Consider the following 12309-nt stretch of genomic DNA (forward strand, 5'->3'; position numbering starts at 1 on the left):
AGGAGGTCAGAGGTGCTTCGGGCAGGGGCTGCGGGCACGTGGGGAGGGGAGGGGAAGGCGCCCGCCCAACAAGCGCGTCACCTGGCTTAGTTCAGGTTGAGGCTGGCCCTGGGCAGAGGGGCTACAGAGAGGTCTGCACAGACACGGGGCTGGAGGCCCTGCACGGAAGCCCCCCATCCCGGCTCAGGGGGGGACTCCTCACAGGCCAGAAGCTCCCGTCAGCTGCAGGCATCCAAGGAGGCTGCCGGGAGAGCCCTGCTGACCGCGGTGACGCCACCTGCCCAGCCCGCGCCCCCGCAGCACTGACCGGCCGAGCTCTCCTCGCTGGACGTGTAGGTGCCCTTGCCCAGCAGCAGGTTCACCATGGTCGGGGAGCTGGCCACCTTGAGCGGCGTCTCGCCCTTCCTGTTGCTCTGCTGAGGGTTCCCTCCATACCGGAGCAGCAGCTTCACCACCTGCGGAGCAGTGAGAGGCCCGTCAGGGACCCTGAGAAACCCTGAGCGGCCACCACGCCGATGCCCAACTGCGGCCCCTTCACAGGGCCTGAGCACGACCAGGCCAAGGAGTGGAGGCTGTTCACGCTGCCCGCGAGGCCTCTCCCACCAAAGACCCACCACTCAAACAGGCTGCTCCTCTCGAGCCGCCGGGTTCCTGCAACTTGGGGGGAAGGCTTAAAAAAAAGTGTTACACAGTAGAGAAGACAAAGACCAAGCTTGTGCAAGCAGGTTTATTGCATGTTTGTTTATTGCAGGAAAGTAAGATCACCTGTCGCTAATCCGTGCCCAGGACCCACTGAACGCAAGGACAGCAGACCTCACGTTACTGCGCTTCAGATGCCGTGTTGTCTGCAGACTGAGGGTCTGTGGCGACCCTGCACCCAGCAAGTCTACTGGCGCCATTTCCCCGACAGCATTTGCTCACTTGGTGTCTGTGTGTCACATTTTGGTAGTTCTCGCGGTATTTCAGACCCTCCACCAGCAAAAAGATCACGACTCCTGGAGCTTCAGGTGACAGTCACATTTTTTAGCAGTAACGTATTTCTTTTCTTTTTCTTTTTTTAAGGCCGCATGGCACAGCATGCAGGATCTTAGTTCTCTAACCAGGGATTGAACCCGTGTCCCCTGCAGTGGAAGCGTGCAGTCTTAACCACTGGACCGCCAGGGAAGTCCCGCAATAACGTACTTCTTAACGAAGGAGTGCAACTTGTTTATAGATACTGCCATTGCACACCAAACGGCAACTGTCCCGTGCAGACAACGTTCAGATGCACCAGGAAACCAAAGAATTCCGTGTGACTCACTCCATCTCGATCCTCGCTTCACTCGGGTGGCCGGGGCGGAACCGACAGCCTCCCCCAGGTGCCTGGCAAACGGGACGGCGGCCTCCACTTCAGCCCGGGCTGCACGCAGGTGTACCTGGGTCTGCATGGCGGGAGCAGGACACTGCTTCCTGGGCAGGCGCTCCCCTGCCCTCCGACAAATCACCACAGTGTTGGACAATCCTGGGGTCAGAGTCAGGGCTCTGGTCCCGTGTCCTTGCTGTCTGCCAGCCGACGAACACCCCAACTGCTTCAGGCCACCACGTTCCCTGGCTACGGCCCCTCCCTCTGAGACCAGCAACACAGGTAAAGTCCCCTCAATGCTGTCCTCCCTCCGGCCGAGAAAGGGTCTCCACCATATGCAGCCCCGAAGGCCACCAGCCCACCCGGACAGTCCTGGGTCATCTCCCATCTCCTGGCCCTCAGCCTTCTCCCCTCTGCAGAGCCCACACCTGAGGCCACGTGTCCATTGTCTCTCACTGCTCCCTAATAACAAGTTTAAAGACAATTACACAAGCGGAGATTCAGGCGGCGGCCCTCTCCCTCCCAGCTCCATCACCTACCAGCCAGCCAGCCTCATTTCACCCATACCCCATACCTGCCCACTGCCCCGGGTATCTTTTTTTTTTTTTAATTTTTGGCTGTGTCGTGTCTGTCTTAGCTGTGGCAGACGGGACCTTTCGTTGCGGTGCGTGGGCTTCTCTCTAGTTGCGGCGCGTGGGCTTAGTTGCCCCATGGCATGTGGGATCTTAGTTCCTTGACCAGGGATCAAACCTGCATCCCCTGCGTTGGAAGGCGGATTCTTAAGCACTGACCACGAGGGAAGTCCCTGCCTGCCCTGGTTGTTTTTAGCAAATCCCAGATATTTCATAAAGTTTTTCAGCATACTTCTCTAAAACGGCTCTTAAGAAACAGTAACAACGAAAACCCCATAATGCCATCGTCTTCCCTAAAACGTTAACTAATTCCTGACGTCAGCTCTGTAATCAGCACTCGGGTGTCCCAGGTGTCCCGGCACCCTGAGCTCGGAGCACCCCCAATCTCTCCCTGCGCCAACGTGTCATTTCCACACTGGCCACACTGCCGGTTCCCTGACACCTGCCTACAGTGACCAGCGGGGTCGCCACGACAGACCAGATGCACTCAAACAGCTGCCACGTGTCCTCATCACACGCACCATCCCAGCTCTGGCCAGGGGCCTCTTGGACAGTGTGGTGGCGACTGCAGCCAGACCCTCACCTACACGTGCGGCTCCTGCATTGGACCTAAGGGGCCATGCCCCAGGTGCTCGCGGCTCCTGGGCTGCTCACCCCATGTTGTCTACCCCCGTCCAGGCTGCCGGGTCTGGCAGCAGCACAGGGACGAGGACAGGCAGAGCCCCCCTGCCTCTGGGTATGGCCACTCACCTCCTAATGGCTGACCACACCTGAGTGGCCAGAGCAGGGCCCTGACACACAAGCCACAGACGGCGAGAGGCCACCCAGGTGCTGACCCAGGGTGAGAAAGCTGGGCTGGAGGGGAGGCGGGGCCTGTCAAAGATTCACTTGCTGGTCACCCCGCACACAGGAAGGACAGAGAAACAGGTGGCTGCGGACCAGTGCACAGTCTAACGGCAGGCCTGCCGTGGGGTCTGCGGGGAGGCGCCCACCTTGTAGTGCCCATTGTTGGCGGCGTCGTGCAAGGGCGTGTCGTCATCCAGGCCCTTGGTGTTCACCTCTGCGCCGGCGGCCAGCAGCTGCTTCGCGACATCGTAGTAGCCCCGGTTACAGGCCTCGTGCAGCGCAGTCCAGCCTGGAAACACACACTCAGCACGTACGTGATTTAACCCTCAGGAAGGTCACTCCCGCTTCTGGGTGGCACTCAGGAAGCGCTAAGGACAGGACAGAGGCCTGGTGGGCACCCCGCCTAGAAATGCTGAGTGGTCTTTACTTGGGCGCCTCTGGGTTGCTCGTGACCTCTAGCGGTTAACCTTACAGACTAAGAATCTGCGAGGGTGACGTGGGCCACCGAGCTGACAAGGGTACAGGATCAATGAACACAGGGTCACAAGGGGCAGCCTCAGCCCAAGTCACCTGTCAACACACAGGGAGGATGTGCCCCGTCTGCAGACAGGGAAGCAGGCAGAGCGTGGCCACGCCGCAGATCTGGAAGGGCCTCCGTGAGCACGCGCTGAGGCCTCTCGGGGAGCGGCTGCTCACGTCGGCACGCACACAGAGCTGCCCCGTGGACAGTTCCCAGGGCTTTGGAAAAACGCAACTTAGGAAAATCGCTTTTAAAAAAAAAAAAAAAGGTGCTAAACTAGGTTTGGGTCCAACACCCAGGGCCGTGGGAAAACCTAGGATTCCACACAGGAAGGCCTCCTGGTCTCACGAACGCTCCTCTCTCAGTGCACAGCTCTGGACACACAGAAAGAGCAAATCATCCTATGGAAAAGGGGGTCTGCCCCGCGGCCCTCCCTCCGAGCTCTCACCTGCGAAGTCCTTGACGTTGACGTCCGCCCCCTCGCTGATGAGCTCCTTGATACGCCGGGCGTCCCCCCGGATGGCCGCCCGGTGTAGGCGGGTCTCTCCACGCTCATTTCTCTTGTTCACTTTATCTTTGGTTTTTGAGGCAGAATTGGGCGTCCCCTTCTGACACACTGTCGACTGGGAGGGGTGCTTTGGTGTCGTGTCCACTGCAGGCCGAGGAGAGGATGGGGGGAGGTTACTGGGAGGGACCTGCGGGGCTGGGCCACCGTCCCAAAGGAGGGCCTCCCAGGCCCCAGGACCACCTGCCCCCAGGGCTCACCTGGGCTGTTGGCAGACTCCTCGGCCGTCATCTGCATGAGGAGAGCCACCTGCTGGCGCTCCGAGAGCGGGTAGCCGGCGCGGATCCCGGACAGCCCCATGCCGAACAGCAGCCCGGCCTTGCGGGCGACAGGCTCCTTCTTGATCCTCTTCCGCTCGGGACCCTGCTTCTCTGTGAGGCGTGGAGGAGAGAGGGGAGACTTCATGCCACGGAGCCCTCTGACTCCGGGGCCTCACAGCCTGCGGGGGAGGGGAGGGACAGCTGGCAGCACGCACGCTGCCCGTCATCACCTCTTCCGGCAGTAGCTGTGCTGGGGACACGATTCCGACACCTCGTCACCAGCCACTGAAGCCAAGCCTGGCCCCCACCGACCGTCCACCGCTCCAGGTGCCTCCCCAGACCGTGCCCAGCGCGCCAGGCGGCGGGACGGACGACCCCGAGTCCCGGCTCACTCAGGACGGGCCTCGGTCTAGCAACTCCTAGTGTCTGTGGTCCAGGTCCTCCTCCCCACCCCGCCTCCAAAGAGTTCAGATGTAAATGCAAACACAGCTTAGAGACCCGCGGAGAGGTCAAGGCTGGCTGGGCGGTACTGTACCTTTCTTCTTGCTTCTAGGAGCCTCCATCTCATGCCATGGCGCTTCGAGGAGCGAACCAGCCTTGCAGTACCACGGCGTGGACTGAGCTGGAGGCATCTAAAGGCATCAACACAGAGCACTAACGAGATACGGCGCCAGCCCGGCGCCCCTCAGCCTCCTCACGACAAGCATAGGCGCTCCTCTGGCCCCTCACCTAACACCCTGCCGGCCTCAGGCAGAAACACTGCGCCGTGTCTTTCACAGGGGCAGGGGGGGCGGACAGAAGAGACACCCCCCACTCCACGGACCAGGAGCCAAAAGCTCACTTCGCTCCACACTCACCCTCCTACTCACAGGAACTGGGGCTCCGTCGAGTCTCAGACCCCTCCCCTGCTGCCCTGTGCGCTCTGGGGAGCCCGGGGATGGGGGGGCCTAGGTCACGGGTGCGGACCACGGGGAGGGAAGCTGGGTCGCCACGGGGCCCGGGTGTCTGAGGGGCTCTCCCTGCTCTCCGCGTCCCCGGGCTGGGGTGACCTCTCCACTCCCACAACTACAACCCTGGGCTGCTCTCCACCTCAGGCCCCACAGGCGTGTCACGCTTTCCATTTTCTTACAAGGCGTTTTCTGTAAACTGTTATTTCCTTAAAAAGTACCTTAAACTGCTGTGATCTGCTGACAACGGTGATCTGTGCATCTTAGGTGATGACCCCCAAGCACCACAGGCCACCCCGCCAGCAAGAACTGGTTTTTAACCAACGCACGAGGCATAGGCCCAAGCAAGGGGGAAATTCAGAAAGGACGCTCCTCAGGGGTGACCAAGGACCCCGCTCGCCTTCCCCGCCCCCAATTCCCCCACGACCCGGCAAAAGCAGTGAGGAAAGGGCGGCACGTGGCCCCGGCTCTTCGAGGAGGCCTCTGCACAGGGCACAGCTGGCACCCAGCAGCTTCAAGGAGCCCCGAGAAACGAAGCCACGCTGGGGCAGTGGCCGGACCTGGGCAGGAGCCTGGCTCAGAAGCGCTCCCACAGCTGAGCGCCACACGGATGGGTCTGGGGGGCGGGGCAGGGGGAGGCCGTGTGGCCCTGCCCGCGCCCTGTGACCTGGGCCCTGCTCTGCCCAGCCTCCTGGGAAGCACAGCCTGGCCTCAGACAATTGGGGTGTCTGGCCTCTCAGGGGCGGCGGAGACACGAAGCCCCCAGAGAAGAGGACGGAAGCAGAACCTCAGCGAAGCGCGTGACCCCGCGGCCTCCCGCCGGGCTCTGGGTGGCACCCGCCGAGTACACTGGGTCACCTCAGGGTGGAAGCAAGCAGCCCAGCCCCCCTCTCCGCGGCACATGGGTCTTCAGGACAGACGCGCCCGTGATTTAAGATGTCAGAGGAACCCGGCAGAAGGGCCACAGCCACCTGTCTTCAAGCGACCGTGCAGGCAGTGGATGCCCAGGACCAGGGAGGGTGCCTCGAGGGTCTCGCCTGCGCTGCTGTTGAGGGGCAGCGAAGGAGCAACTTCTACCCAGAGACTCTGATGTCGGCGGCAGAGCTGGGCCCTGTGGCACCGACCGCGGCCTGTGGTCTCAGGAAAGGGCTGGGAGAGCTGTAAGGCTCAGGCACCCCCAGCATGCGTCCACACCTGCCCAGGGGCCCTGCTCACCCCACACGTGGAGGAGAACAGACTAACCCTCTGGTCTCCCCAGGCTTAACACAGGAAAAAACCCCAAATGTAATCCCATCTTCTGAGACGCCAACTTCTCGGTGGTGGAGTGTACTCTACAGGGGCCGCGGCTGCCGGGGTCTGGAGAGCCCACGTCTGGCCGGGCTGGGAGTCGCAGGTGGAGCAGCTGCCCACGGAACCCAGGCCACAGAGGAGCGGAGGCCAGGGCGCTGGTGCTGCAGAAGGGCCCTCCTGCCCAGCCACTGCGTCCTGTCGGCAGGGGCCAAGCCGGGGGTCAACCCAGGTGAGACCTGCAGAACGTCCTTCCTGCCCTGCCCTGAGGTGGGCGACGGCCCCACCTGCCAGCGCAGGGATGGGGACACGGCAGAGGAGGTGCCCGGGCAACGGCCCAGCTCCCTCAGCGCTCTGCCAACGTTTTGTTTCTCACATCCAACCGGAAGCAGAACAGAAGTTACACGAAGCCCAGGCGGCGTGTCAAGTTGTAGACTGGAAAACTGGCAGGTCCGTGTGAGTGGCGAGCAAGGCCAAAGGGTGCTGTGGGGGCGCAGGGGCTGGAGCACACCCTGCCCCCTCGTTCCCCGGGGACGCCAGCCGTGCCGTCTTCCCAGGGTAATGGGGGGAAGGCAGTCTCATGAGCCTGGACAGTGCCCTCACCGTGAGGAAAGCAGAGCACAGCCGTGTGACTCGGCCTGTATGTCCATGGCGCCTTGATTCTCACGCTCAATCACCTCGCTGGTCCTCTGTGAAATTGGGGCCACGTTTATCATCTCTTCCTGGGACACGGTCACCCAGCTAGCAGATGCAAGGATCCCCAGCCCCCCAGGCCATCCCTGGGTTTCCCCCTAAATGCTGTTCCTGTCTCCCCCAGAACACGCCTCTGCTCTCCTCCCACAGCCCCCGTGGCCTCTGCTGGGGCTGGGCCTGAGGAGGGCGCAGCCCTGAGGGCCTCTGTTTCAGGACCCAGCACCCAGAGTCCACTCCTCCTGGGGAGTTTCACTCCCCAGCAAAACTGACGGCGTCCAGTGGAGAACTTCCCCGAGTCACGGCGAATCCTGGCAGCAAAGACACAGAGTGAGCTTCTGGGAGAAGATCTCCTCTGGCTTCCGGGACGTGGTCTGCAGACACTCTCCCGGCCGCCTTCTGTGTCCCCTCGGGCGGGGGGGACGGTCCCGTGGTTCCACACGACGCTCTGCGTGGAGCCCGCACCCTGCGCAGACACCGGCGGCCCCGTGTGCTCCTCCTGGACCCCGGTCGGCAACTCCCCTGCTTCCTTCTGTGCCTCAGCCAAGGCGGCGTCTTTAGGTTCAGTAGCTTCCAGCTCACTCACCCTGCTCATGGTGGACCCGGTAAGCGCTAGAACCCGTCCCCCGCCCGAATGCTTCGTTTCAGCAATCGTTTCTGCTGCCTTATGCTCTGTTTTACATTGTGAAAACCTGCCTGATCTTCTGGACGCTGCTCTGTGTCTGCTCGGGTGCCTTCCTCCTGTGGCGGCCATCTCTGGGTCCAATCCTCGTCTCCGCTCTGGGGCCTAGGAAGGCGCACAGGCCCAGGGAGGGCCAGCCCCATGGGGGCAGGACGGCGTGAGCCTGGGGAGCCCTCTCGGCCCCCAGGCTGGAGGATGGCATCTTCCAGCCGGAGGTGTCGGCGGGCACAGCTGCCCTCAGCCCGTCCACTGCCACCAGAAGCCCCGTGGCTGACAACCAGGGCATACCATGTTGCCGAAAGTGGGAAATCTATGACTCTCCTCAGATGTCACCATCGTCAGGGCTCCACCCTATGGTGGGGAGGGGGCAGAGGAGGTCCTCGGTCTCCCATGAAGTTGCAGGCTCGGCCCACGGCAGGCTGATGGGAGGTGGGTGGTCGGCACTGGGACCTGCTGTCCCAAGAGCGGCCCGTCCCTTGGCCTCAGAGCACACCTCCCACACCACACAGGGCCTGACCTCCTCGATCAGTCACAAACACAGGCTTCTGACCAAGAAGCCGGCCCAGGCACAGTCCACGTATGACAGATACCCCGTCAGGTGACGTGCTGCACGGGGTCCTCCCCGCATTACACTCCGACCCTCCAAGCGCCACTGGACCCACATGGGCACCATCATTCAGGCTGTGGTGACAAACGGCTTCCCTTCTGGTTTCCTGCTCTGTGTCTCCTCCTTTTCCTTTTTAAAGAAATTTCCAGCGTTGCTCTTTTAAAGAAAGAGCGGTCTGTGTGGCCTTCAGCAAGTCCCCGGCCTGAGAGGGACAGGCTGAACCCCCCACGTCTCACTCCCCCGGCAGTGGCCGCTCCAGCTCCAGGTAAGGGCGACCACAGAGCCGTCCCACAGGTGACCGTGATCAGGAGGCCAGAATCTACGGAGGTGAGGTTGGCATAAAGGGCCTGGACAGCAGGGGTTCCCAACCACTGACCCCAACTTCCACTACAGCAGTAAATCATACTCCAGACCGCCAGCACCGCATGAACAGCATCACCCACGCCACCGGCCCCAGCCTGCCTGGGGGCCTCCGACCACCCCTCAAGCTCCCCACACCCAAACCCGGGAGTTCACCGGGTGGAGCGGCCACCCTGACCCAGACCAGAGAGAAGCGGGCCAAGCCACGCCCTCTCGACTTGGCCTGGGATGGAGGTGGCCGGCGTCCTACATCAGTCCTGCCCGCTCTGGGGTCCCGAGAGCTCCAGGGTCACAGTGTGGGTGGCATGTGCCCTCCCAACCAGAGACTCACAGCGTGTCACGCCTGGCAGGCGGCCAAGCCCCTGCATGGTCACCCACCTGACCTCCAGCACTTGGCAGGGGGCGTGCTCAGAGCCCAGCACCAGTGAATCCCCGCACACAGGGCAGCCTTGAGCAGGAGTCCCGACAGGCCCTGCCCACCAGGGAAGCTGCGTGCCCGCCGCCTCCGACCCCAAATCCCAGCCCTAGATGGGTGAGCTGCTCACACATCCTCATTGCAGGGCCAGCACAAAGTAGAAGCAAAGAAACGTTGGGAGCTGAGAACAGGCCCCTCTCTGAAGGGCCCTGGGGGCTCCAGGTGGGAGGCGGGAGGGCTGCTGTCAGACTGAGCAAGAAGCCTGCAGGGCTTCATCCACACGGACCTCAGCAGGAGGTGTGCGTACACTTACGTTGCGGGGAAATTAAACACATAAGAAGCAGACAGCAGAGTATAATTTGAAGCAGGTCCTGGTCCCACCAAGACTGGCACCGGGCAGCAGGGCCCCCTCTCCCTGCCTGCAGGCGCCCGCCCGCTGGTGGCCTGAGCTCCAGGGAGGACGCCCCAGCCCTGACTAAGCGCTGCGGGCCTCCTGGGGACCGGGAAACAGGAGGGTGCTCCCAGGGAGCCCGAGGGTCTCTGGGGGATGCTCACCAGCCTCCCCCTCTCAGGGAGCACAGCCGGAGAACTACTGGCCACTTGCAACAGTCCCGTGAGCGCCAGGCTACATCTTCCCAGCAGGGGGCGCTGGAGGGACACGGCAGGAGCCAACAGGCAGGGAGGGGACGTGGGAACACGGGGACCTTCAGCCTCCCTAGCTCGGCGCTCACCAGCGTTGGCACTTCTGTACAAGAGCCTCCCCATCTGCCGTGGGGCAGGCGGGCAGGCGGCACCTGGTGGAAGCGAGGCCTCTCAGAGGAAGAGCTTCACTCTGCCCGGCCAGGCGGCCGCTCATCAGGAAGGGCAGGGAGGGGTCAGTGACCAGGGCTGCAGGCGAGGTGCCCAGTCCTGGCCCGAAGGATGAGACGCTCCCAGTTACTGGAGACCACTTCTGCCACATGACCAAAGCAGGTGTACAAGAAAGCTGCACGGTCAGCCCCTGAACCCCGGGGGCGGCGGGGATGGGCAGGACACAGTCACCCAGTCGAAGGCCCCCCGCTCCTCCCACACTGTGTACTACTGAAAAAGCCGGCACATAAGCGGAGCCATGCAGCTCACAGCCGTGGTGCTGTTCAAGGGTCAGTGGTACAGCAAAACTGGCCCCCAAAGGGATAGACACTCCATAGTAAGAGGACAAATGCTGGACTTTCCATGTATTTAGACTTTGTCCCTGCCTGGAAAATCCCACTTGCAAAACGTTCTTCAGTTTCCCACCTGCCTGGCGCCCCGTGCTGAGACGCCAGCCGTCCCCCAGGCCTGCTGGAGGCCGCCTTCACGGCCAGCACCCCGCAGACACCCCTGAGGACGCCGCGCCCGCCTGTGCTCGGGCAGGGACATCCCAGAGGACGACACCGACCTGCAGGCCCCCAGCACCCAGGAAGCCGCACCCAACAGCGACGCCACGCCCTCCGGTACCAGAGCTGGCTCGGGCACCCAAGCCTGAGCTGGGCCTGTCTCTTCTGCACCCAGAGCCCGAGGCACAGGGTCCCTGCGAGGACTCCCACCTCCTGTGCCCTCCTCCCGGCCCACCCCCTCCCCTTGCGGAGGACCCCGCGGAGGTCGAGCCGCCTGCCCCGGACCCCAGCCATACCCCAGCCGGCACCACCAACCCCGCCAACCTGCTTCACCAGCCTGCAACTAACCCAGGTCTCCGCTCAGTGGCTGCGGGCCCGGGGCGCACCCGCCTGGGGGTCGCCCTGTGCAGGAGGCGTTGCGAGTGAAGACGTTCATTTCAGGCTGTTCCCCCCTGCCATTTCTCCCAATTCTCTCACATTTATGTCATTCCTGTACCTGCCATTTTCCTGAGACCTGACACAAACCCTCACGTGCAGCAAAGCCCCCTGCCCTCCGCCCGATCCTGGCAGGACCTCTGCTCCTTCCCCCGTGGCTGCATCCTGGGGGACCCAGGCCCCCTCGCGGCTCTGTGGATCCACCCCACACCTGCCCCTGGCTTAGGGGGTCTGCAGTCAGATGACCGGCAGGCGGGGAAGGCCCAGGACACCAGGACCAAGAGGAGGAGTGTGAGCCGGCTGGCAAAGGGGCCGGGTTCTTGCCTGGACCCAGCACACGTCCCTGCAGGCAGCTCGGATGGAACCAACCTGAACGCACACGCGCCACGTGGCGGTGAGGGGCACGCCCGCAGCGCACGCGCGGGGGCCTGCGTGCCTCCTGCTCTTTCTCACAGCTCCCTCTGGCCTCCATTTCAAACAACTGGGTTTAATTTATGTGCTTCTGCAGCCCTGAGGGGAAACTCGTTTATCCTCCCATGTGAAGTTCTCCAGAGGCTCTCCTTGAGGAAGAGGAGCCCGTGCTCACACGCACGGGAGGCCCCTGGGCAGGCTGGGGCTGGGGGAACATGGCTTCTGTGCACACTTGCGGGAATCCTCTGCCTGGGAATCTGCCCTGTCAGCTGTGAGTCACCCCCTCCCGGGTCCGTGCGGCAGAACTGGGGCGCCGGGGGCGGGTGGGTACCTGTGTCCGAGTCCTTCTGCTCTCCATTGGCGCCCACAGTGAAGGGCAGCTTCCGCTTGGTCGTTCGCTCTCTCACCTCCTTCCCACCATCAGTGCGGTCCAGCTTTGGGGTCTTGGTTAGAGAAACTTTATCTTTATCCTGGAAAAGAGAGTGACGCTTTCAGACGCTGGCCCCAAGTTAGACTCTCAAAGTCCTTACGTCTAGCAGGACTTCACGTGCCCGGAAAGCAAGTCTCTTATCTGGGCAATGGACACCCCTCCTGCCCACCAGGCTCAGAGGCACCCACGGCCCTACCACCTCGCTGCCTCCTGCCTCGTGCTCCCAGGGATGGACTCAGTAACGGGGAAAACGCACCTTCAGAGGGGCCTGCTGACAGACGGAACCCGCCCTCCACTGGAAACTCTCCCCGTGACCGTGAACGAAGGGGCCCGGCCTCACACCGAACGGGAGAGTATGTCTGCCCTGAGATGCTGGCTCCCCTCCAGCGTGTCGTCCCTCGCCTGCCCGGGGCCTGAGCCACCTCTGGTCACCACAGGCCTGTGACACTGCAGGGCGTGTTTGGGACGGATCTTGCAGCCGCAGCAGCCCCGGAGCAGAGCCCAGTGCGGGCGACCCAGCCCAGA

At 62.8% G+C, this 12309-nt stretch overlaps 1 protein-coding gene across 5 annotated transcripts in view; it reads right to left on the reverse strand.

The window, feature by feature from the left end:
- The window catches only part of ANKRD11 (ankyrin repeat domain 11), a 100617-nt gene that overhangs the window by 13238 nt on the left and 75070 nt on the right, over positions 1-12309 (reverse strand). For 4 of the 5 annotated variants that reach the window (XM_024735523.1, XM_024735525.1, XM_024735524.1 and 1 more), the window contains 5 exons: positions 11686-11824; positions 4106-4276; positions 3789-3992; positions 2967-3109; positions 308-455 (listed from right to left, as the gene is read on the reverse strand). In XM_024735523.1, the coding sequence (XP_024591291.1) occupies positions 308-455; positions 2967-3109; positions 3789-3992; positions 4106-4276; positions 11686-11824 (805 nt within the window). Of the gene's footprint in view, positions 1-307; positions 456-2966; positions 3110-3788; positions 3993-4105; positions 4277-4700; positions 4798-11685; positions 11825-12309 lie in introns of all 5 variants that reach the window. The other variant, XM_024735527.1, reaches the window with a different exon arrangement.

The sequence above is a fragment of the Neophocaena asiaeorientalis genome, unplaced genomic scaffold, assembly GCF_003031525.2.
Source record: "Neophocaena asiaeorientalis asiaeorientalis breed wild unplaced genomic scaffold, Neophocaena_asiaeorientalis_V1.1 scaffold40, whole genome shotgun sequence".
Classification (NCBI taxonomy): domain Eukaryota; kingdom Metazoa; phylum Chordata; class Mammalia; order Artiodactyla; family Phocoenidae; genus Neophocaena; species Neophocaena asiaeorientalis.